General features: G+C 36.7%; 1 protein-coding gene across 1 annotated transcript; it reads right to left on the reverse strand.

The window, feature by feature from the left end:
- On the reverse strand, window positions 1–26,927 carry IFIH1 (interferon induced with helicase C domain 1). Its single transcript, XM_083840798.1, has 16 exons — window positions 26,350–26,927; window positions 24,244–24,400; window positions 22,132–22,308; window positions 18,046–18,126; window positions 14,456–14,676; window positions 13,416–13,626; window positions 10,650–10,867; window positions 8,905–9,021; window positions 8,293–8,416; window positions 7,964–8,191; window positions 6,019–6,275; window positions 4,368–4,517; window positions 3,309–3,470; window positions 2,641–2,831; window positions 1,024–1,117; window positions 1–917 (listed from the first exon to the last, which is right to left on the reverse strand). The coding sequence occupies exons 1-16, from the start codon at window positions 26,791–26,793 to the stop codon at window positions 735–737; spliced, it is 3,015 nt and encodes a 1,004-aa protein (XP_083696924.1). The 5' UTR covers window positions 26,794–26,927; the 3' UTR covers window positions 1–734.
- Between the last annotated feature and the right edge of the window lie 408 nt (window positions 26,928–27,335).

The following is a 27,335-nucleotide window of genomic DNA, read 5'->3' on the forward strand; positions in this document are numbered from 1 at the left end:
TTGGTAAAAGTTATTTATTACACTCATTTATTGAAAAAAAATACATACCTCAATGGCTATAGCCAGTTTAACAATCCTATGAAGCTAACACACAGAAAGTCAATTGTCATTGTCCCTTCTTGGACATTAAGATAATCAATTTAAAGTCAACTTAAGGGCTTGATTTTTTTGAAATTTCTTTTAATGGAAACTTAGTCTGTAAAAATGTCTGAGCTTACAGCTAAAGGTAAGAGAGGAAGGACTCTGTCATGAAAACACAGAAGCTACAGTGACTCAAAAATTACACTCATGTAATCTGTTCTCTTTACGTGGTTTCTTTTTTAAGACACTTTATCTTCATAAGGGTTGTAGCAGAAAGCAAAACAGAAAACAGTCACCACAGCAAGTGTCAGGATGACTGTCTTATGTTCTGTGCTTAAAGACAGGTCACCAAACACACTTTTGACAGTGTTGCCACCCCACATTGGACTATACTGAGAGAGGAATTCGTTCCATGGATACACATCACTGCAATGTATTTGGTCTTATTTGTCTTGGAGTGCCACTGCAAATCTGAGTGCATACAGCTGCCATGTGACTTTGTCCTTCTCCCTTGGGTCTTTTCTCCTCTTCAAGGCAGTGTTTTCATGCTCTGGAGCTTTCACTGTGTTTAGGATGCAGCACTCTCTATAACACTCTCTATAATCAGCAGTCAGAGAAGAGAAGAAAAACACATTTATTTTCATTCTGAGTCCTCAGTCTTCATCACTTGAAGGACAATGAGCTGCATAGTCAAAACTGGGGAACCTGATGGGCAGTTCTACCCATTTCTTAAAAATTTCCTTTGTTGTTTTCTTGTCTTCAAAAACAACCACAAAATTTCTAATCTTTAGACAAGGCAGGTCAAGACCTCGGTGAACCATCATATTTCCCCAAGCCTGCAAGTATAAGGAAATCACGTTTCAGAAAAACAGACAATATCATTAGACAAAAATAAAGACAGACACCAGCAACATAGAAGTATGAAAAGAAGTCATTCCTCACTTGTCCGCAATCTTTACATATAATTTCCACATTTGTCTGGTAATCAGCATGTTTATCTTGCAGTGTCTTATTTTCTCTTGTATGGTAAAGATGTCTGAAAAACAGAAAGTGTGAGTCAGAATACATGGTTATTGGCTACAAATGGCCTTAAATGCACAGTGACTACCATTGCTGAAATCAGATATGAAACCTAGAAGGCAGTAACCTCTCTGTTGTGCACATTCAGGAGCCAGAGAAAATGCAAGGTCCTATTTCATGCTCCTAAGTAATGTTGACATGCCACTATACTCCATGTTTTCTTTTGTAACATTTTAGGAGGTGCATCCTCCCTCATTAGCAGCAGCAGGCTTTCAGATATAGAGTTACAGTACGGGATAGTTCTTTTGTTGTTGTTGTTTTTGTTTTTCTGAAGTGCCATTGAGCTGTCAAAGATGATATCTGAAAGTTAGAGGTTTTCTTTTTACTCCCTGTAGTCCAACTTTACCCCTTCACAGCACAATTTCATTCTGACTCTCCAGAGATGCAGAATATATACACATTCTTATATCATTTAATTTAGGGAGTGCTTGATTTTGTGGGTTACTATCATTATATCAGCCTGTGCTGAGAGGTTATAATAATTATTACCTTATAGTTTCAATGATAACTGTACTTTGACTGATAGCATTATGTTGATGAGACAATTTCACAGTAGAAGCAGTCTAATGTTTAGGTCTGCAGCTAAATTTTCATTTTTTCAACATATGAGTACTAATTTCTCATTAACTCTTCAAAATCTCTTCATTAACTTCACAAATTATACCAGTGATGTGTCTCAATGAAAGGAGAACTTTGGAGGGCAGTAACTTGGTAGGATGGTGTCTGCCACATAACTGCAGCAGACTGTTTTGCATGTACATGCATAACAAAGCATGACTGACTTGCAATGTACAATACCAATTACAAAGTTACTGTAGTAAATTGAAGTTGAATTAAAACATTTTCTTGACCTCTTAATTTCTGAGTGGGAAAAGAAAGTCACCTCTTTCAGCACTAAAAAGTTAAACACAGTTTAACAGAGGTAAATGTTTAACAAACTAGATGGCATGGTATCTCTTGCAATGAAGATAAGAAAGAGCAAGAACACTGGGAGAAATAAAGGAAGCGTGTGACCAGTACGGACATTCTCCGCAGGTAGAGTTGTCAATGCACAGGTAGTGGTTAATAAGTTGTTTATGAGTCACTGGTCATGGCTCATACTTTTATCCAGGGTCTGTTACTGGTGTAACAGTGTAAATGTGAGACTCTGCACTGGGTAACTGGTATTCAGCTTCGGTTGTTGTTTCTCTGTGGAATACACACCATGTTATATAACAAGTGACCTAGTTAATATTACCACAGGAATTATATCTTTTTCTGAAGTTTCACACCCTAGTCACCTTGAAATAAGGGGAAGAACCAACATTTCCTTCAAATTCATTAACTGTAAACTCAAGAGAATTTATGACTTCAAAATATTGGAAAAATATTTCTTATTTATTTATTTTTTTTACTCACTGGGCCTATAAGGTTACAAGCCCTGCTGAAAAGAAAATCTGTTTCTGCTTGAAAGAGACAAAGTAGTTCATAAACACTTACTGGAAATCTTTTTTCACACTGACATGATGCATGTTTTCAATAACTTGTATATCTTCTCCTGAACATATCAGCTTGTGGCAGTTCTTGCATAGTAATGTTATTAGTGAAGGGTTTTTCTTATATGTCTTACACTGATCTCTTTTTGCCTTCATTTGTTTTTCCATTATACTTTGCAACTGGAAGCTCTCAATCTAGAAACATAACAATTAGAGCACTGTAATATTCTAGTGGAACGACTGTAGCAGACTAATAAATCTAAACATTTATTTCCATAAATTCCAGACCCTTACAAATAAAACTTATTCTGAAAACTTAAAATTATACTTTCATAAAAAAATAACCTTTCTGCCTAATAAGGTGTGACTTCTAAAGGAAAAAAAGATACTGCGAAAAAGCAATTACCTTTCTTTTTATTTTACTAAGTTCACTAATAAAATTTTAGTCAATTTTCCCAATTTGTGTGTTTCTCCGCTTACCTACAGAAAACCAGACTTCTTCAAAGGCCCAGAAACATAGATTCTAAAACAAATATTGGCAGAAGGATGCAAGGCCATATTAGATAATACTATTTTGTATTTTCCTCCCTTGAGTAGATTTCAAGTAGAAAGTATTCCTTACAGTACGCATCAGCCTTCTTCAAATGGAAAGTGTAGAGCTGCAGTAGATACCTTATTTAAATATTCTTCCTGCGGCATCCTCTGGACACGCTGAATGGCCTTATACATCATTTTCTCACGGAAAATATTTACATCTTCACGTTCAACAGCTCCCGAGCCACTCGAGGCCACAAGTGCATAGGTGCTCTCATCAGCTCGAGCTCGACCACGGGCCTACAGTTTGCAAAGAATATAACACGAGCAGCGTAAAGTTCCCTATAACACCAAGCAACACTTGTTCCTATTTTTGTAACGGAAGACATGTACAAGTCTTACTGCAGAGGGATCCCACAGAGCATTTTTTTTCACTTAGGCAGATAAAGAGTCAGTATTAACAACATTCTCCTTCTCCATTAACATTAAAGATACCTGTGAGATAATATTCAGGAGATTTGTGATTAGCACAACATTTTGCGAAGCAGAAACTTTATTTTGTCACGAAAAAATAAGCATGCACTTAAATATCTCAAATGTGCTTACAAATTAACTGATAACATGGACAAACTGGTATTATGATATGCAGTTACATTTTTTTTAGCTGTCAAGAGTACAAATGTCTTTATATTTACATATTGCATTTATTATAGAAACTGGAGACTTGTATACTTTTTTTTCTTTTTCCTTTAGGGAATGTGTGCATTGTTTAGTGTTTGTAAAGTGATAAATATATTGCTGGTTGATCATAGGCTGGAAACACGTGTGGGGAGGTTGGAAGTAAGATAAAAGTCCATCTTCCGCCCATTACACAAGGACAGAAAGTCAATTTCAACCAGGCCTCTGATCAAACGAGAATACCTTTTCTATACCAGGCATAAGACAGCTTACTGGTTGTGTAGAACTTTAAATGGATTTCACACTGCACCACATGGATGCAAATTTTATATAACATGCACTTCATATAGCAGGAGGCTGGTACCTGGAAATGAACTTTGTTGAAGTAACATTTTCTCATTTAGCCTGCAAATATTCAAAAAGTATTACCAAGGCCCAGGAATATGATTCACTGTTTGCATACTCTAAACAGAAAGCACTTTAAAAAATAAGTTAGCTATTTATTTAATAAACTCTTACCTGCAACATAGCAATTTCATTGGTGACAAGGCCATAGCGAATAACGATGTTACACTCTTTGATGTCCAGGCCTTCTTCAGCTACAGTAGTAGCAATAAGTAAATTTACACTTCCACCTCGGAATTTATCAATGACTTCCCTTTGCTCATTCTGTAAATTTAAAAATATCGGTATACTAACTTTTAGTATTAGTTTCTGACAGACGTTTCTTGTAATGAAGAGAATTGAGGAATTATAACCCAATCATTCCAGAGTGGAGTGCCAAACTTCAGTCATTTCAACCACTGCATTTAACACCTTTCAAGATCACAAACAAGGAGTTCTTTCTGAACACACTATGCGTTCACACATTTGTGAGGGAGGCAGGAGCAGACACCAATCTTTTAAATGTAACTGAAGTCAGACCTTTTTAGCTGATAATTCCATTTCATAGACACTAGGAGTTTTGATAATACAATTCTTTGCTCTATAAAGTTATTTAAGTAGTTACGCAGACGTTCTGAATATCTACTACTTCAGTATTTTCATCTTTAAGTATAGCCTTCAGTACTTCCAAGTCAAGTTCCCAAGTACTTAAATTTCCTCAAAAAATGTATTTTGTTCATCTGCAGAGCACCAAAAAACACAGAGACGATGTACATAAACAATAAAGCATCCAAAACACGGAATTTTGAATTAGCTGGACATTTCAAATAAGCTTTAGCAGAGGGACAGAAGCTTCCTATATACTGTATTCAGTTCAAAATTCAGTTCAAAATGTGTATTCAAAATATAGAGGCTATTGCTTTGTTTGTGCAATATGGTACAGTGATTAAAGAACATTTTTTTTTTTTCAGAAAACAAGCTTACTTTGTAGAGAACAATTCCTATATATTTTTTTGAAACTGAAAGGAACTGCAGTAAATAGACTCTGCCCAGCAATAAGTAACACCACTATTGTTTAAATGCTGAAGTGGCAACTTTACGGGATGTAAAAAGCAAAACAGAGTATTTAGTATACTGAAGCACTTTATTTTGAAAATATTAAATTTGAATGTATAAATAAATTGTCAGAGAGATGTTGTGTATCAGGTGAACACATTGATATGAGATGGATTGTTGAGTTATCAAGCATGGAATTTTCATTGTGTGTTTTGGCAAATTCTCTTTCAATGACTGTGTCAGTGTGAAGCATGCATATAAACTGGAATAAATTGATTAAATGATGATATCAGGAAAAGACAGTCATCCTTAGCACTGTAATTCAGTTTATCTTTCAATTTGTCCAGTAAACTATAATTTGAATCAATGTTGTCTTAATACGTATGACCTTATTTAACTATCATACTTTCCTACTGACATTTTGTTCACTTTTTTTTCCTCCTATATCCCACTACAACTTGTGTCCCTTTTTGACTATATATTCCTCTAGGAAACTGTTTCCTGTTACTCTTGCTGTCATAGAATATAACCACCAATAAAAGTTGTATCTTGTGGAAATAAAATTAAAATACTGTTATTCACCTAAGCTACAGTTTATGATTGTAAGATGCTGGCAGATTTGAAAGCAGAACTCTGTGCTCCAAACTTCAGTCCTTTGTTCTAGTACTAAAACAAACTGTTTTCTCAAAATAAGTACAAGATTTTAACACCATATTGCATAGTTCTGTACCTGAGTCATGGGTTTAGTTTCACTGTTGTGTCCAGCACCAATAAGATAATGAGCCTTAATCCCCACTTCTTCAAATTTTGGGTTATCCATAATCCACTGGAATAGAGCAAAAGCACTTTGCCGGGTCTTTGTGAAAATAATTCCTCTAGGTTCTTTAGTCTTTGTGAACTCCTCCATTAAAGTGTTTCGCAACTTTATCAGCTTCTCATTTTCATATTCTGGATTTCTAGCCAACTCTTTTAGATGTTTCTTTTTTGCTTTAAAAATAGCAGATGTAAGTTAAAAAACAGTACTATGTAAAACAAAAGCTCTAGGAAAAAAAAAAACACAGAAAAACAAACAAACAAAAAAAAGCAAAGAGCAGCTTTCTATATAGAGGTTGAAAGGTTCAATGAATGACTCTCTTACACTGACCACGGAGGATTTCTCACACTTTTTTTTTTTTTTTAAATTTAAATTTTGAATATTTAAAAAATTATGTCATGGACAGATGATCACAAAAAGACAACACTAACACTTTAAGAAAGGGACGGGGGAAACTTGTCTGTTAAGATATTACAATCACTTTAATATCAACTTCCTGTGCAGGTTATCGTGTGAATAATCCACCTTGTCCAGTGCAGTGGTAGTCAATTTATCCAGAACTAGTACACCGCATTTGCAGTGGCTTTCTGACTACAGTCTTATTCATATTTTAGAATGTAATCACACACATAAAGCTACATACTTATATAAAGCTACATATATCTACAAAGTAGATATATGTATACGTATATGTATATGTATATGTATATGTATATATCTACAAGGTAGATATATGTGACAAACACTTATAGTTTTCTCATGTATTTAGACCTACACTAAGAGCTGCAGTAACTTTACCTCCCAAAGAAAAACTCCAGTCTTAAAAGTTGGAAACAAATTCAATAGATTTCCTTCTACTACTCCTGGCACTATCAGTGGTAAAACTGGAACAGATTGGAGAATAATTTCCTTTTCGTTATCAGTTTCTCTGAACTTTATTTACATGTGGAAATGAAAGCACTCTAGAAAACTGAGTTTAATTTTTAATTAGTTTAACTTTTTAGTTCTCAGCAGCAGCTCAATACTGAAATTCTAAGGTAGTGGGCACAAAGACAAGTATGGATGGTCAGTAAAAAACACAATGACGTTACCTAATCTACTCCATTTGTCTAAAAGTTTTTTTTTAACATTTCCCAAATTTCTTAATGGTGGCATTCTAAATTCGTAGTTCATGAAGTTAGACTTTACTCCAGTATGAATCCCATTTTGTATTGCAACACCCAGAAGCCAACCTGTCTACCTCTTTCTCATTGTGAAGGCAGTAAGGGGAAAAAAGAGGCAGAAAATTTTATTGTGTGAAGTACTGCATTAATCCTAGTTCCAAGGCGAATGACCAGAAAAAAAGGCAACTACTTTTGGTGTCTGCAATTTAACCCACTGTTTAATTCTCTCAGTAGCTGCTCTTTACCTGGAACTTACTCAGGATCATCACTCCCATCTGTTAGTATGCAGTCAAATGCTGGTCTGGTTAAAAAAGGGACATTGCACATTACTTTGGTGTTCCATTTGCTCAACTTTTGGTCCCTCAGGAGTATCTAATGGAATATACATTCTGTCTGTCTGTCAGAATGTCCTCAGGGTCACTTCATTGGAGAATAGCAGAGAACAATTTTTACTTAGTATCAGAAAAAAGGAAGTGTCCTTAGGCCAAAACCAAAGAACATCTACTGCATGTTGGGACGTGATCACACTGTGACATTGTTTAATGCACTCTGTACTTTAGGAACTGAGACACCCAGCCACTGTCATAATAAACAACACAGCAATCTCTACAAAGTAATAATTAATGAGCCCATGTAAATTATACTATTAGGTTCTATGGATTTTAAATATTAAAAATCACCATGTATTTCAAGCTTACCATGAAATAAATCTATTAGAAATTCATCTGTTTCATCCTGTTTTGATACTGCTGGTTCATCATCATCATCACTTCCTACTGTTTTCTTGCTTTTTTCCTCCTTATAAAAGTTATTTAGGTGATTGTATGCATCGACCATTCGGATAGTGTCATTAATTTGCAGAGCATCATTATATTTCTTCAAGTGTTCTGCACAGACACGTTCCTTGCGTTTTTCTTCTTTTGCAGCTAAAAGTCAACAAAACATACAACAACATGTCTATGTATAAAACAAAACAAAAAAAGAAACAGACAAATTCAAAGTCAAGATATTTTCCCTATGCAGTTACCTTTTTTCTCTTCTCTAATCACCCACTGTTCATATGGCTGAGATCCAAACTCAGATTTTGGATAGAGCTTGCAATAGTTTTGAATATCTGTCATGATCTCAATAATTCTTTCTCTGAATGGATCCTAGAAAGAAATGGATTACGAAAGTAAGTAAGCATCTTCTAGCTAAAAAACATTGGACTGAACTCTTCTGGCTAATACTACACTGAGTAACTTATTAAAACCTAGAACTTCAAATTCAAAGCCGAGTAAGGTTGCTAAGAGTATTAACAGTTATGAAAATCAATAGCTCAGAATATTATAAAAATTAAACCGTGAATATAACATTTTTTTAGTATATATTACGTCACCCCAATAGAAAGATGGTTCAGAAGGTCTTTTGACCAGATATCTGAAAAATATAAATGCAGTAAATGCAGATATGTAAAAATTTAGTTTCATTTAACTTTACTGACACTTTTCCATCCAGAGGAAGGCAGCAGATTCAAATTAGCACTATGGATCACACTAAATCTATAGCAAAACAGCATTAGCCAAAAGTTCTTGATACCATACAACATTCTTTCAAATGGAAATTAAACTTTAATACCGATTTGTTTGACAAAACATACCCTTCTTTGGTCATCTGCAATCACAGTCTTCTTAAATGGTTCCTTCACCTGATTTTTCAGTTGGGAGGCATGTTCTTCAACAGTCATGATTCTACGTGCATCGAGATTGGCACAGATCTGTAAGAAAATCAGGGGTTATTTATTTTAATGTTTAATGACTTATTTGACATAAAAACTGAAGTAATGCAACATACTTTCTCCTTCAGATATTTTTTTTACATAATTTTGTGTATTTTCTTCCCACAAAAATGGCATGCAGACAGTATAAGTACGAAGGACCAATTCTTTGAAAAGTGTTTGAGAGAAGCTATGCAAGTTACTTTTTAGGCCAGAAGTGACTCTTGCACATGAAATGAGGCTTGCAGATTAGGGTGCAAAATAGGTACTTTGAAAAGGAAAATATACCATCAATATTTTGGAAGAGACAATTTCAGAGCACAAAACAAATAAATAAAAAGAATGGTGAAATTAAATAGAAGAAAATATATGTTACTGAGTAATTCTGAAAGTAAAAGCTTGTCGCAAGAGTAGAAAATAATTTGAAATGATCTTTCTTTGAAGAGAAATAGATGGAGAAAATTTCAATACTAACTGCACAACTGAAATGGCCTTTTCTGCTTTTGATCTCTCCTGAGGAGATAATATGCACATTTCTGTCAGTCAGTATGAAGTAATAAGGGGAAACTTTAAATTTTTTATGAGCAGATGAAAAAAAAAAAGAAGTCTGGCAAGCAACCTTTATGATGTCTGCAACAGTAGTTATCTATTTGAGCTTGTGTATTTGGATTACATTTCTTTACATAGAAGAACCACCATCTCATCATTAAGATTTCACAGATAATGAAAAGGAATTCTCTGCTCTTTCCACTGCTAGGAAGTTTTTGTCTCAAAATACCTCATAATTGTATCTACTTCAATAGAGCATAACAACTTCTCGTAGGCCTCACATATTCATTTCACATTCTGTTTGTCACAAAATCACAGAATGGTTAAGGTTGGACGGGACCTCTGGAGATCATCTAGTCCAACCTCCCTGCTCAAGAAGTGTCCACTATTCTTCTGCGAATCTTACTAAATAGGAGGTTTCACTGCAGTCCTGTGTTAAATTCTCCTTTTGTATCACTAATGTAAATCCATTGAATTTTAAGTAAAATAGTTTCTTTAGAGTCACAGATGTTTTAAATACAGAATTTAACCAATTATCTCCCGTCAGGCATATATGCAACCACACATACTACTCCCTTCTCCATCAGTAACTAACTGCTGTAAACACATTTGCTTGCTACCTGTATCTAACAGTTACATTGCTTAAATATTCTACTTCATTTTTCACTTTCCTGGATCCACATAGAAGCCCAGCTTAGTTGCTCTAGAAATACAGACATAAAATACTGTGATCTCTCTAGGACTTAAAATACACAGTAAATTCTAATCCAGCAACGTAAAGAGATTTTTATTAATTAAAAAAAAATCACTATTTTCTGGATTTCTTGTCTTTGATCTTGAGATTCTTTTGTTTTCAAGTGAGGCAATCTTTTTACTTCCCTATTTATGTAAGCAACCTTTATTTGTACACCAATGTCCATTAATTTGTAGTGGGACAATTTGCTGAATGGCTCTGAGCTGAATTTCCATATACAAAAGAAAAAAAAAATCAGATGATGTAATTGAAGCCTAACACTACAACGATTTACTTTAACAAGACACTATTCCTTTGGTGATTTGCAAATATAAGGGCTATTTACTTTTAGAATATGTTCTTCAGCTTTTGGGTTGGAATTTGCACCTCCTACTCCAGGTGAGGCTGTAAGTCCCAGAATCTGAGGCTGTGGAATCAATGGTTTGTTTTCTTTCGCCAGTTTTCTGTTCTTCATCTTCTCTTTTACGTAGCGTCGCATTATATTGTTGTAGACGCCTTCCTTTTGAGTGTGATGACACTCATCAATAATGATGAGTGAAAAATCTTAAAAAATAATAATAATAATTATGATTAATTATGATTAATTTTCTTTCAAAGGTAGAATTGTGTGAATAAATCTTCGTACAGGTAAGCACAGTGCTGAAAAGACTCAGTTAGTTTGAGTCCTAATGCATTAGAAAACTAACAGAACTGGAGGAAAGGGTGGATGGGAGCTGTATATATTTAATGAACTTTGGAATTTTTGCTGTACTCCTGACATGTCAAGTAGTTTTACTTTTCATATCATGTAGAAAGCTTTTCTGTTTTTGCAAAAACAATCTGATGGTATAAAGAATTTCAGACACGTATTTTGAATAACCAGCATAGCAGATAATAACCACTGGTAGGAACATATTATAGTTCTACACTATGCTATCTTTTATAAACATATCCATAAATGCACTGACAAACTACATATCATTTGTCTACGTGAACATACGTTACATATTAGAAGCCTTTCAGACATTCTAGAAAGTCCTGTGCTGATCAAAATATGCTTCAATTTTATAGCAACACAGAGATTTTCCCCCTATTCCTGCCCAATTAAAAGACTTACATTACTCTATGGATGTGTCATTGGAAAAAACAAACAGATGGAGAGGGCACTACTGATCATCTTGCTTTTGTAGCTGAGGAAACTGATGAAGATTCAGACTATGAATTTGTGCTTTTTAGTTAGATCCTATTTACACGCAACAGGTAGAGCACTATACGATAAAAAAATATTTTTTTTTCTTTGTTTTAAATCTTGCACAAACACAGAGAACATGTCATCTACCTGTTTACATATGCAGATACTGAAATATATTTTAAGGTTCTTATTTCAAAGACTCATGAACTCTGTTTCTCTAGCAGCAAAACTGGTTTATGGAGCTCCCACCCTTCCCCTAACTAGCCAGTAACTCTCTATGTTGAATTCCCTACAAAACTGTGGCAATGACTGTAAAGCAGATGACTGAAATGATTTGGGTTAAACTCTTTTTTTAATTTAATGTTTAATCAGGCAATTTTAATGGCCTTGTTTACACATAAGTGAGCTCACATTGCTGCATCACTACAAATGATTTTTTTGTCAACCAGCAGCAAAAGTGGGAAACTAACAGAGAGTTAGAATAGTCTGAATGGGCCCTTCTGCTGGAGAAAATATCATGTAATATATTTTCAGGTCTCTGAAGAACCTGAAGAAAGATGGAAAGTGAACAAGGGAAATTTTATTCAGATGCTAAACCAAAGAGTACCACTAAGAAAGCAAACTATTGCTCCACGTCACTGGGGAAATGTGACTGTTTTCACACAAGTGGTCTAGGAAGCTACTTTGGACTGGAGTTGTGTGGTTTCAAACCTAATTTTCTATTTATTTCTAATATTTCTACATTATATATATATAGATCATATGTATTGTAACTCCCTATGAAGGAAACTTTGCAAGGTGTGAAACCTCATGACACAAGCTTGGGACCCAGCCCAATTCTAATTAGGTCAGGAGTTCCAGCAGAAGTATTTAGGCACCTCTATATGGCATTCCCAAATGATTAAGATTTGGGAAGGTTTATTGACTTAGGGGAGGTGTAAAGGACATAAATACAACAAAATCTCTAGTACTCTACCTAAGATAACGAAAAGATATTCTGAAGGAGGGGATATAATATTGGGATACTCAAGTGGCTTTGTAGGAGTTGGTTTGGATCAAGCAACTACTCCAATTAGCACTAGGCACTGACAGACACCATGTTTCCCTGTTGTCTCTGTAAGACTCAGACAAATTCTTCTTTTACCTTAATTCCCTTATTTTGAACATTGTAGCTCTCTGCTCAGCTACATCCTGTCCCATCTAGAATAGAGTTGACTGCATGCAGTTAGAGGGAGAAGTCAACTCTCACAGAGGAGGGTCACTGCAGCCCAAACCCTGGAGCTGAAGTCATGTTTTGTTCCATCACTGGCAGATAATACAATTTCCTTTCTGATCTCCCAATAGTATCTCCCACTTTAGACTTCTGGGCAAACAATTTCACTCATCTCATCTTCTACTTTTTGTGCTCTTCAACTTCCTTTATCTGTTGTAAAAGACCATTATGGCTGCCTATCTGTATGTAGTTAGAAGCAATCCTAACTCCATATGTTAGCAACATGGTAAAATTTTAAAGAATACAACTTTTATAACAGATTGGCTTCTATCCCATGCTTCATTGTATTTCTTAAACTACTTACTGCATTTGAGTTTTTAATATTTTTTCTACTTCTATTCATGGCTTCTATGTGATATAATTCAATGTTCTACTGAGCTTGGAAGCTGAAATCAGTATAGCTGTATTCGCACAAGGTCGTGCTTGAGCTACTTAAAATGGGATGCACAACAAGTGAACTGCAAAAGTCTAACTTGGCTTCAAAAAATTGCAAGCACATTAAGATGTGGTTTTGACTCTTAGAGTACAGCTTGCATTTATAAAAACAGTCAAATGAACTACATTAACTCCTGAGTTTCGCACATTTTTAATCTGCAGTTTTCCAGAACTTTTGACCTTCTGTAAAAATTTCAGAATGAAAATCTTGCCTGATAAGTGGACACCTTCTTCATCTTCTTCAGTTGCATTTAACAGTGAATTCTCAAGAATCTGTGCTGTACTGATGATTACATCATATCTTCTGACAACTTCAGGAAATGAGATTTTCAGCTGAGAATCACCACTTAAACCAATAACCTGATACCAACGTTTCAGGAATGGATTAAACTCTTTTCGTAAATGCTGTTCCACTAATGGTACCTGAAAAAAAGTTTCCAAATAATTTACACTGGAACATACATAGGATTATAAATACATACCTATCTGCCAGAGATGTTGTTAGGTGAATATACACTCTGTGCAAAACATACTTTTTTTTAAAAAAGTAAACAAACCCTTATTCACTACACAATAGGACTTTAAAAAAATGGAAAAGCAAACACTAAAAATCCACAAAGCAATCCCTCTCTTGCAACTGTTCCTAAGAAAAACTTTTTGCCCCAAGAACATAGGCTTAACTGCGTCTTAGAAAGAACAAACAATGAATGCTCTGGCTCTTTGACTAAGCTCATAACATACTAACAATTTTATTCTCATATGGATATCTTTTAATCTTTCAATAAAATTCTTAAATGTATTTATACACTTTAATATTACAATAGAAAAACTTTAGTTTAGATTATATGCTCTGAATTTAACTGTAAAAATTGCAGTTCTTATCAGAAAATCTGACGGAACATTACCTAACTAGTTTGAGACTCCTTAGGTGGTCTTCATTACCAGATCCAAACACAGAATGTGAAAAATATATTTTTTAAATGTTATTTCATTTTTATTAATCCTAACAAGAAATAACACTTTTTCCAATAATGTAGTTATTTGGCTACATGCAAATTCTCACGTGCTGCATTAAATTAAAATCACTCATGTTTTCAGCAATATAATGGAGATGACAGTCTAGAGCTGTGTGCCTTTAAACATAGCTACATCTGGAGAAGCTGAGAAATGTATTTACATTCATTTTACAAGTTCTTTACTAACAGTGCATGAGGTTTGCAAAATACTATTTTTTTTAAATGTACCAACATACCTTATTAACGAGTACTATAACTTTTCCAGGCTCTGATGCTCTTTTTTTCTTATCCAAGTGATCTTTGGTAATGTAAACAGCCACTCTGGTTTTACCACTGCCTGTAGGGAGACATATTATAATATTCTCCCCATTCAGTGCTGGCTTTGCAACTTCCATCTGGTAATCTCTCAGGATCAGATCTGGTTCAGGTGAAGCTCTGCTCTCCACTTCATCTTCATCTAAGGGTGCAAAGAAATATAAATATCAAACAGGAATTATTTATCAGAATATTGAACAAGTGACAAATGGAAAACATAATTATGAGATACATCTGAATAAAGAGAAACATGGCGCATTAGCATAGGAAATGCTCTTCTGTGGACCTGTGCTTATATCCAGCTGCCTAACAGGGTAGGTGGAATAAGCCACACTATGTCTTCATTCATCTATGTTAATATGATTATTATTATGTATGAATTCAAATGATACAATTCAGTAGCACTGAGAACAACAAAAGTTGTGTTCAGAACTGTTGTATGCGTAATCTGGCCAATCTTATGTGATGCTCTCTTTCATCAGTACTGAAATGTATTTGCTTGCATGTGAGCTACCTTTTTAAATACTTCCCAGAGGAAGAAAAAAAAAAAAAAAGATGGAGCCATAGAAAAAGAAAAAGAGATAGGGACTACTTAAAAATAGATGAAGGGAGTTATAAAGTATAAAGATCAAATAGATAAGAAAATTCAATTGACCGTACAAGACTAAGCTAGCTGCAGAATGTTACCACCTATTCAATGCAGATTGCGCTGCCTCCAGACTGACTCATACATAATGCAATCTGAGCTGTTCGCTAAAAGGCCATGTGCATTTGCCACCTAAAGGCCAAAACCTTCCGTCTATCATATAAAATGCAATGGCAGAGAGTTCATATCTATTCCTCACAGATAAAACAAACAACATTCAAAAGTTAAAAGGGATGTCACAATTTCAGGCAGTGAGAAAAGCATATCAGCTCTCTGAGTTTATACATATTTAGGAAGTCAGAAATTATCTATATGAACGTAAGAAGTATTTACTTTAGTGGAGTTCTGCGTTTTTTTTTCCCTATAGATATGTTTATTTATCCTGAACTTGTACTGTTGTCAGTGAATAAGAGGCAAAAATCCTATGAGACTAAAAATGAGGAAAAAGACCCTCTAGTTTTATTTCCTGATGATATTAAATGAAGAATCATGGGGCTTTTATTATCACTGATACATCATACGCAAAATAAGTGTATTTTTTCTAGTAAACCTTATTCCATTAAATAAAATTAAACTAACAAAAAGTAATGAAGCTTGATAAAATACTGCTGATGGAAACACCTGAATACCATTCCTAAGTGTTTTTTGCTTGTTTTGCCTTTTAGCGTGAGTGCAGTACTATCTGGAACACAGTGAAATTTACACCAGAGAGTACTTGCTGTTACTTATCTGACTTCTACTACTCTCTTTTGAGGAAGAACACTGTTTGCTTTCTGGTTGACTAAATCCAATAGTTCAACCATATTGAAACTAGCACTTTATCACCCATCTGTTTAGTTAAATTTCAGTATCTTAACATCCTCAACTAACCATCCATGCCTAAAAAATATTTAACTTAGCTCTCTCCTAGCTTCCTTGGCTCCTGGTAAGATAAAGGTTAATACAGGAATCTTTACACAGGATATGATTCCATTAAAGAATTTTCATCATGCACAGTAAAACATGCACAGGGAGGTTGTCTGCCTTCATACAAGGCTTATAAACTGCTGCTCTGTGCTAAAAGAAACATGATAATTATTCTTCTATTATCCTAATTCCAACATTTTTCTTAAATGTAAAGTGATCCTTGCATTGAAAAGGGCAACTAAATCCACAGGATTCTTTGCTTTAAAATCAAACTCCTATCAGTGCATTAAGATCTACCCAGACATCTAATACAACAGCCTTACTGCAAAAATTCAAATTATAAAGTCCAAAAATATCACCAAGTCCATCTGTATCTCCACTATTTTTCTCATATTTGCTCTCACTGAGTTTAAGCATGAATGTTTTTAAAAACTTTTTAACTGTTTTTAAAGCTCAAGTGTAAACAGAACATGTAATAAATAACAAGTAAAAAAAATCTGTTCTGCATTCTTCACATAACTGTAGTGATTTATTTTTTTCTGCTGGACTACTGGACATAGCCAATGCTCAACTAAATGTGAGATTTTTCAGGAATCTTAAAGGCTCAGGCCATATATTTATATATGTGCTACCACACACCATTAGCCTGTATCAGCCTGGCCAACGGATATAGTGTGTCTGCTCACAAAATGGAGAAGTTTCTGTGCCCTGACATTTCATGTGACACAGTGAGGAAAAAATCCAGTGTGACTGATGAGTCACCTCAGCTGATGCAGAAGTGCAAAGTATATTCCTCAGAGTTAACAATACATAGAATAAAATCCTATCTATAGGGTAGAAATTTAGATTTGAGGGGTAGCAATTTAGATTTGAGATATCCTGAATCTTCTGTGTACTTGTAAAATACATGATTTTTAGTATTAAAAAAGGTTGAAACTATTTTAAAGCATTTTCAGTAAACACTTTGTAGGCTTATGACATATAACAACTGCATTGACTTTACTGACCTAACACTAGTTTCTTTAGGCAGAGTTGGCTTGTAAGGTAACCCAGATTTTTCTTTGTCCTTGCACAAGATATAGGCACAGAACAAACTATATACAGGCTAGTTTCTAGAAGTCAACTGATTCTTGAATTCAGTGTAGGGCAAACATTAACTGTTTACCACAGAAGATAGATGCAAATTCGTTCTGCCTGAGGTTAAAAAATAAATAAATAAAATTGGGGTGTCTTTTACAACAGCAGTGTTTAATTGGTTTCAGAGTTTATTCATATCAAGTTCACATCTGTCTGAAAAGTGTTATCTAAACACAATCTAATATTTAGTTTAATGCTACACTTCATTTAGAACTTGCAAGTATTCTTAAATGTGAGATTTGCAAAGGTCTTCAGATATTAATCTCCATTGATTAGGTTACTTTTACAAACAGTGCTATTAAGTTATTCAGGTCCAAAGGAGATCCTCATTATGGTTCTGCAAGTACCCAGGAAATGTTTCTCCTCAACTTTTGATACCTCTAAAACCTGTCCAATTTAATCCCTCTTACCTCCCCAGTAGAGGAGCCAGACACAATTTAGCTTCATCGTTAGAGCAAAAGAAGCACATACATGTGGCAGTGTTATGAGTATCTGTACAGATAACTTCACTGGATGACTTCCAGAAGTTCATTCCAGTCTGTGTGACTGTATTCTGCATCACTGACCATTTGTATGATGGCAATGTTTCGAGACCTATTCAGAGGATCCCAGTAAATCAGCTCCTTTGGGGCTTGGAGTTAAGTCCAGACCCATAAAAATGGCATCTGCTTACCAACAAAATAAGAGGAAGTTTGGTACATAAATACTGTTGCTGGAGTTCACAGTAAATGTTTTCCATTGATTTTTGGTTTAGCCTAGTCATAGAGGGCTTACCCTCCAGAGTTTATTTTGCAGTTACTAAATAAAAGAAGGGAAACATACCTGAATCACTGGTTGTACTGCTCTGTCCCAGGTTTTCATTCATGTTACTGACACTTCTATCTTCTGTAGCGGCATCTGATTCTAAGTGAAAAACAGAAACAAATGTAGTATAGTATACTTGCTATACAAATATAAATAGCCAGTGTGTCATTTACTCTCTCCCTTAGTTGTCAAAATGGGCTAGACAAATGTCTGGCAGGGATGGCTGAAGAATAATTTCCTTTCCTATGGAAGAAAAGATGGAGTGAGAAATAAAAATCCAAAATACAGCAGAGGTAAGGCAACGGGGTTCATAATTTAGTGTAGTCAGGCATCTATTTTCTGTTTGCTTGGAAGTAAGGGTCCACACAGGACCACATGCATGATCACCTCTAGTCCTATGTTCCTTTTCAGAAGGGAATGAAGAGAAAAAAAGAAAGAAAAACACATTGGACAACTGGACACACAGTAAATCTTCCAAACTGCAAGTAAAAGCAGAGACCGACAATTCTGTTACACCCAATAGAAAACTTGGACACTGGTACAGAAATCTGGCAAGTTTCCTGTAGATATTCTAATGTTAAGATCCCCCTCTGCTGGGCAATCAATATATTGCACTGATATTTATTTATTTATTTTTCAGTCACAAGTGTAATCTATATAGATTTTCCAAAACTCGGTAATTTTAACATTTGAAGAGATCCACAGAGTTCTTCCAGACAAAATCTTCTGCAAACAGAATCATCCCGCACTGTTTGTCAGCTTGCCTGCTGCACTCTGCAACTGAGCTCAGTGTCCATAAGAAAACAGTGAGAATAACAACAATGACCTACACTTAATTAGCTCATAGAACTTGTGTTCTATCAAATTTTTTTCAGTTTTTCCATATCTATTTTACTTATTGTCCCCAACAAATAATTGGTACAGCAAAACAGATGCTGTGAGAGATTAGAACTAAATGGGAAGTCTTAGATCATTACTCCTAAAATACATTACAAAATCTTGGTAAGTGAGGTAGAAGTTTCACCTAGTCTGCATTCAGTAAAAATGCAAAGCTTTGACATCCCTTTTATGCAAGCTTTGGTCTCCCTGAAAGGTGAATGACTAAGTGAAACTAAACAGCTATTTCATGAAACAAGCATAATATCGACGACTGAAATGAAGCTACCTTAGCCACCTTAGGAGTCCAGTATCTGGTTAAGTCTTATTTTTCAGTTTACCTGACATACCCGTGAAAGGTGAGGCAAACATCTGTCTTGCTGTCCTCAGTTTTCTTCTTTAATTGCTAACAAACTTCAGAATCTAATTCAACTATGAATCTCCACCACACTTTAAGCACATAAATTAAAAGTCTAGTTTCCCAGAAATCAATGTAATCAAAATAAAGGCACTGAAAAAAATACATATCCACAGCAGGAGCCTGATTTAAATAAATACTCCCTACTATTATTATATAATAGCATGTATTTAATATCACATAAAAGACAGTATTGCCCTGAAAATAGAAGAAAACATCACCAGTTATAAACCATGTTCAAAGACCTCTGACAAAATATTAAGTAGCTTTAGTAGGAATTCAGTTTCTGAAAATGACATTGCTATTGCTCATCTTCACTTTCTAGTAATCCATGTGATTAGGAAAGAAAAGACGGAATTATGGTCTCCCTTCAAAAATGACCTACTACAAGATGTATATGTAACAGAATATGTATTCACAAAGTATTTTATACTCAGTTATCTGAGTTACAATCTGCAGCATGCATTACAAAATCATCTCGTAACAGAAAACATCAGTGGTAAAATGAAATGTAGAATACCCATCTTCCAAATTAAAGTTGAATAGCATAATATTCTCCTTTTTTGATTGTAATAATCTTCTTGAATTATTTTAAAAGAAAAAAAAAGTAACCCTTTCCAAAACAATGAAGATAAAAGGGCTGATATTCTAACAGCTGTCACTGTCACTTTATGTCACTTTGCACTAACAAGTAAGTACAAAGACAATCGAATGCAATGAAGAACATAGAAATATGCAATATTAATTTTTTTAAAAAGTCCTTCTTTCCTGTCATGTGCTATGTTGTCACAGAAAAAGTTTCAAACAGTGGAAAATACCAATGAAGTACCAAAATATAAACAAGTTAGTAAAACTGGTCCTACTTTCAAATTAATTGTTGGTTTTTCCACTCTGAAGCATTAAGGGGCCCACTTTGTAAGACATTACTGAAACTTCCACTTAAAAAAATCAATCAAGTGGTTATCACCTTATAGTAACCACAAGTAAGTCAGATTTTCATGGAACGTTCATTTTGAACTGGAACCAACAGGGGGCAAACCACTCTTGAAATCATGGATTTGCGCATAATGATAAGGATGGAAACAATGCACATTGGCATCTTTTCAATCTGTATTTTTCCCACGATATAATTATTTGTTCCAATCTACTTCATTTTATTAAACAGATCTTGAAAAACACAGCTGCTATTTATTTAAAGTGTTTTCTGTACAGGTAAGAGAAACCTTAATTGAAGTGCTCCAATTCTGACCTTGCAAACTTAGTGCTTTTGTGTTGTATTTTGTGCATGCAGTTTCTTATCTGTTTTTGTACAGGCAGTTTTCTTTCTAGTTTTCTCTCAGGCTAAATTGTTTATTTCTACTCTACCTTTATGACCCTATGGCTCTGTACTGGGTCTGGCTGGGATGGAGCTTCTTTCCAGCATACTTTCTTCTCCTCTTCATCTGAGGAGAAGGAGTGAGAGTGGTTGTAGTAGAGTTTAGCTGCCCAGCAAGGTAAAACCACCACAGGCTCTCTTACCTTCTCCCTGACTCACTCTGTCTTATCTACTGCAATAAAAGGGTCAGGGGAGACTTTAGATCCAATGCAAAATGCAGGAATATCAAGTGATTTGAAAACGATTCTTCCTCCTTGAAATTTGTCCTCAATATATGGAGGAATGGTGGGAGTGTACTGCAAAACTAACACCACCTGACATATCAAAGTGCAAATTAGCTGGGTTCCTAGCCTACATGGAAGTAGAATCTGGGGTCCAGTTGTACTTTTACCTGCGTGGTCTAAAAATAGTCAGGCAAGATCAGGCTAACAGCAGTGAAAACCTATCCAGAGCAAGGCTACAATTAAGAGCCTAACTCGCCCTGAAACGACCCTAACTAAGAGTAAGGATAACTCAGTCAGATCCATTCTGAATCATCATTAAATATTTGGCACTTCTGTTTTATAAGGCAAAATTATGTTCTAATGCAGGAAAACCAAGCTGATATTTCTGCTGCAGTCAATAATCCACTAATTGCTATAAATCATTGTGATATGCTGTTAAGATCACGTTAAATGAAAAATAAGCTACTACTGTTACACACTGAAAGGCCACAGTTTTCATAGCCAAATTTTTCTTGATATACTCATGTTTGATGAAAAAAAGAGCAACCTTAGTTGTCTTACTCCTTTGGCTGAGTAAGCCCACTAAAATCATTTCAGGCAGGATTTATCTGAATTGTAACTATTGTTTGAGCTGCATCTGAACTTGTAACAGATACAAATGGTTCCTTAATCATACAGCATATGTTTGAATCATCAGTTCCTGGCTATATCTGGGAACTGCTGCAGGTAGTTGCTATTGCTCATGATCAACTCCATAGGCACATTTTAAAAAGTGGATCCACATGAACAACACACCACAACAATTTCTTGGCAACGTCCTTCTAAGCCATTCTGCACTGTGCTAGCAAATAGGTTTCTGAACTACCTTGGTGTAGTTACTTCAGGTGAAGCTTTTTCATACCTTTCAGAGTAATTAGTTCAAATATGACAACATTCTTGTTTGAGAGCAACTCCTTTGAAGTGAATTGAGTAAATTTAAAGCTCTGTCCCCTAAGTTGGTACTGTAGTTAACTGACAGGAAGAAATAGAATTTACTGCTTCCAAGAAATCAAGATTTACTTTTTCCATTAATTCCCTTCACATTGAAGGTAGCGTATGTTCCTGAATATTTGAGCAAGATGGGAACTAATAAACTGAGAACATTCTCTTAGTTATTTCCAGTTACTAAAGTTGAACTGGTACCAGAACAAAATACCAATTAGTGGACGTACCCAAAACTACAGAATTCTTTTCAACAGATGTTTCCAATACACCATTTTCACTGACAGAACCACTATCCAGATTTTCTTGCTGTTTCAAATCCTCCACTACAGCATGTCCTGGTTGGCTTGCAGCTTCTGCTTCTTTGTTTGTACTGTTCTTCACCCTGTTTTCTTTATTCTCTTTTCCTATAAAGTAAAAAAAAGAAATAAGATGGCACTATAAAAAAACATATATTCTTTTACTGTGTAGCACAGAAAACAAAGAACTAGTCTGTATTCATCGTGCTTGTCACATCAGCACACCAGCATGACATACGGTCTTTGCAAACAGTAGTTTAGAATTTTGATGTTTTCATAAATATTAATTAATGAAGTTGTTGGTCATAAATCTCTTCTGAATTCCATAAGTTTTGTAAGGTCACAAATGGGTGTACCTTAAAACAAGACTTCAAAACCTTCCCACAAAACAGAAAACCTGAGAGAACTTTCCCCACGTCTTCCTGCCCTACATTTCTTTGTCTTATTCCAAACACAAAAATGATTTCTCTTTGACTTCATAGAATCACAGAATATTCTGAGTTGGAAGGGACTCACAAGGATCATTGAGTCCAACTTTTAGCTCTACACAGGACCACCCAAAAATTAGACCATGTGTCTGAGAGCATTGTCCAAATGCTTCTTGAACTCTGACAGGCTTGGTGCTGCGACCACTGCCCTGGGGAGCCTGTCCCAGTGTCCAACAACCCTCTGGGTGAAGAACCTTTCCCTAACCCCCAGCCTGACCCTCCCCTGTCCCAGCTCCATGCCATTCCCTCGGGTCCTGTCGCTGTCCCCAGAGAGCAGAGCTCAGCGCCTGCCCCTCTGCTCCCCTCCTGAGGGAGCTGCAGGCCGCCATGAGGCCTCCCCTCAGCCTGCTCTGCTCTGGGCTGAACAAACCAAGGGACCTCAGCCGCTCCTCATACGTCTTGCCCTTTAGACCCTTCACCATCTTGTAACCCTCCTTTTAGTAATCAGTGCATGTACTATGAATTTATTACTTTTTTACCTGATAGCAAAGTAACGAAGACAAGAATTTAAGCCTGACAAACGTGTAACAGAAAATGAAACTTAGGACCACCGTAGTTGCTGATCTATTCTCACCATCTGACTCACCCAGAACCATCTTCAGGCTCTAGCCTGCAAATTGAAACATTCATCCACCTTTGAACTGCATGCTCAAATATGGTAGCCGCTTATCAGTGTATGGCAAAGGTTGATTCCTGTCCTCAACTGGAAGAGGCACCTTCATGCCTCTCATCCCAATCTTTAATGCATAGTCCCACACACAGAAACTAAAACCACAGCGATATAGTTCTGGTGAGCTCCTCAAGCAAGAAGGCTGAAGCTGTTAAATGCGAAACCTGTTAAAAACTTTATTCTCAAATATCTTATAAAACCTATGCTGACTGCAATATAAAATTAGGGGTTGGGGTCTCCTTTTTTTCCATATTTTAGCATGTAGGGTGATAATTTTACAACATCATAATTGCTGTACAGGAATAAAAAGTGGTAACCAAAAACCTATACCTCTTTTACTTTCATTTCTGTAAATAATGTTTACTAGTTTATTCTATTACTTACTGTAAATGTTATGCAATATATCTTGAGACCTATCAATGTCTTATCCCCAAGGAGATATACTGCAGTCTACTTTAAAATACCAAATGTATTTGTAAACCATGCCATAAAAGAAACATTAATCTTTGTGGTGAAGGAGAAATCTGGAAAAAGCTTGTTTTATTTGTTCAAAATAATCTTCTGACTATTTATTATGAATGATTATACAAATATCACATTGAAAACCAATGGATTACAAAAGGTAAGTATTCAGTTTAATTACAATTTTGGTCATACTGTTGTAAGTTTGATATTGCTTAATAAGGATTTCTAGTGTTTAAGAATCTATCAGGTTAGCTGTTAAATAACTTCATTCTGAAATCCTCAGACAACTGAAAGCATTTGTCTCAGCATAACAGTGAAATCAATATGGCTGGAACCCTGCATTGTTTCCAAAGTAACAGCTCAAAAAGAGATGTTAAAAAAAACCCAACCAACATTATTATGGTGAAATAAGATGATTACCTGCCGTATTTCCGCTTAAATCATCTGCAAGGTCTTCATGTTGTGTTTGACGCAGAGCAACCAAAAAAGGAGAGAACCAATCCTTTTTCTGCACTATTCTACTCAACAGCTCCCTTGCACCATCTCTGTTCCCACGAGTGTCAGTAACAGCACTGATCTGGTGAAAATAAAATAAAATAAAATAAAATAAAATAAAATAAAATAAAATAAAATAAAATAAAATAAAAAAAACAACCTTGAGACTGAATTTTGAAACAGTTTAGGGAAGTTACCAAGAATAGTATATGTACAAAAGTATTCCCCTGTCATCACTAAAACATAGAAACAAAAATATATGGTGGGTCTGACAATAATTTTACTCACCAGCAGAGATTTACTGCATTTTTGTCCAACATCATATAGTTTCTCGTAGTATGTATAAAACAAGAGATCTGAGATTTGAGAGACTGGTGGTACTGGAAATGATTATAATAATAACCATTATATAATCATTTTTATTATGGAACGATAATTGGTGTTCACATTGGTTTAGGAACTAACCATCCTTGCTTAAGGAGAAGTAATGCCCTACAGCATACCAGAGCTCACACTTCATCTATGGCATGACCTCATATTTAAAATGGAACATTTCCCTTCTTAAACACTGGCTTCAACTTCTCAATTCTCACTTAAAAATACGATACAATAATACAGTGCAATAAAATAATAGAAGATACAATAGCCTGTTGAAAGTGACTACTTCCCTCAAAGAAGCTATAGAAAAGTGTTCCAAGGTTGTCATGAGCAAAAGTGGGCAGGTGTTCACAAGAAAGAAAAGCACTGTTTCAGAAGTACTGCTGCTTGAGACAGGTGTTCAGTCTTCAAGGGCAATTTCCTCAAGGCTCAAGAATCATCCATCCTGATATGCGAGAAAATGGGTAGGCATAGCAGCCGGCTCAAGTTTGGCCAAACAGGGTAAAAGCCCCCTGACTGAGGCTGAATACATGAAGAAGGTGTGTGGGCAGTGGGAGGAGGGAAGAGTTAAACAAAGAGGAATATAGCGGGACCATCCTGGGATGTCATTCATTAAGAAAGCCTAGGCCCTGTCAGAGCTGAAACTGGTAAGGGTCTGAAGGGTAACGACTTAAGCAGAAATACAAGCAGCATAAAGATGACCACGGAACACGTGCACCCATTAAGGAATGGAGCCAACAGCCTCCTAAAAGTTTCCTGTCTCTACCTGCTGCATTACCATGCTTGGCTCCCCAGCTCTTGGGGTGCAGCTAGCCCTTGCTGCTCCCCAACAGTCACCAATCAGATGAAATTATATACATGACTCTCATTTAACTGATGTGAGCATTAAAGTATCTAAACAGTTGATGCAAAGTTCAGAGTGCAAGTATGACATAATTCCACCATTAGTTTGTGATCTTTTGTCTTATTCCTGTGCCAAATATATATATATATTTCTTCTAATATTGTTTCAGGATATCTACTTTTTTTCTTTTTTGGTTCCAAGTAAGTTTCACACTAGTCCAGGCAAGCCATTCTTGGCCCAATGGAGAAAAACACTGGCAAATGTTTTTGTCAAAGCCATTACCCTTCACTTGCTCTTTCTTGTCAGATTGGTATTTCTGCTCAGCTTTATAGTCTGCTGCTGGCTGTGATATTCCTTAGTGAACTTAAGGCAGAAAATAAAGGTGAGGGGAGGTCTTGTTTTACTTCAAATGTTCTCTAGAACTTTACAGGCCGGCACAACTTTCTGGTATGGTTCATAGGCCAAAAGACACTTACTGATCTTCTGAGCCTGGTATCTGTCAAAATGGTAAGTCACAGTAAAGTTGGCCAGACTACTTCCACTTACATACTGATCTATTCTAAATCTCTGCTCAAGGTATTTACTGTCTGCCCCTGGTTGTTAGCTGGCATCCCATCTGCTAGCCAACCTGTAAGTGTTCAGCAGTTTACCTGGAGCGCCACCTGTCTTTTCCCCCAGGTTTGGGTACCACCCTTTGGCTTTTTGCACTCACACAAGGCCACTTCTTGCTGTGGTGCCCCACAGCTCCTGGGGGTGACCAGTGTCTGTGGGACTGCCTGGTGCCCAGCCTGAGAGGACGGGCCACTTACCCGTTCCAGGTCCTCCTCCTGGAAAATGTCCATCTGCAGGCACCTCTCGGCCACCTGCCTGGTCTGCATCCTATCCACCAGGGTGGCGTGGAGCAGCTGCACCAAGTGCACGCAGAGATCGTGGTCGGCCTCCTCGGTGGGTGAGGGCAGCTGGCTGGGGTTCACGTAGCGGGCAGCCAGGTCACAGCCACCTTTCTCCAGCGCCTGCAGGAACTCGGCGAACCAACCTTGGCCACGGGGGCCGCGCTCCACAGCGCGCAGCAGTTCCTCGGCCCCCTCCACCTCGCCCCGCTGTTCCGCCGCCACCCGCACCTTCTCCTTCTCCTCCCGGCTCAGCGAGGGCAGCCAGTCCAGCACCGGCAGCACCCGGATGCACTGCTTCAGCCGCGGCCTGAAGCAGGAGATCATGTAGAGGAAGCACTCGTCTCGGCACTCCGCCGACATGGTCGCGCTGGCGGTGCCCGGGGCCGGGGCCGGGGGATACTGCAGGGGCGGCCGGGGAGCGCCGCAGCCGGGGTCCGCCGGCAGCCCGCCCGCAGGTCGCCGCCCCTTAAGCCGGCTCCTTTCGAGCCCTTTCGGTTTCGTTTGCGGGCGGCTGCCGAGTGCGGCTGTCCAGCCCCTGGAGGGACGGGCTCGGGGAAGTGTCGCTCCCAAAGGCTTGGAAGGAAACTTTGAACGGGCAGCGTGGGTTTAAAGGCGGAACTTTCGCTTTCCAGACGGGGGTTTCTAGTGCTGCTCGCTGGGGTGCCAACGATTTGTGCAGCTGTGCCTTTCCAGGCTCACACTACTAGTGTGGAGGAACTAGACACTGTGGAGGTGGGGACCCCAGGCGATTGGAGTGGTCTGCCTTCACTCGCATGATTAGTCCCTCTGCATACTTCAGATCCGATTATATCTCCTTAAGCTTGTAAATGACACTTCACGTTACAAAACCCATGTATCTGATCTTATTCTGTCTCTGGGTCTTAGTCTTTCAGGCTGAACCT

Source organism: Anser anser (assembly GCF_964211835.1).
Source record: "Anser anser genome assembly, chromosome: 6".
In the NCBI taxonomy this organism is placed as follows: domain Eukaryota; kingdom Metazoa; phylum Chordata; class Aves; order Anseriformes; family Anatidae; genus Anser; species Anser anser.

Bases quoted from the DNA above. Each gene is read 5' to 3' on its own strand.
- IFIH1 (XM_083840798.1), bottom strand. From the start codon at position 26,793: ATGTCGGCGGAGTGCCGAGACGAGTGCTTCCTCTACATGATCTCCTGC. The intron at 8,192-8,292 runs GTAACTGCATAG...GTTGACTTTTAG, and splicing joins GATTAGAGAAGAGAAAAAAG to CTGCAAAAGAAGAAAAACGC. The intron at 3,471-4,367 runs GTAAGAGTTTAT...TGCAAACTGTAG, and splicing joins ATGAAATTGCTATGTTGCAG to GCCCGTGGTCGAGCTCGAGC.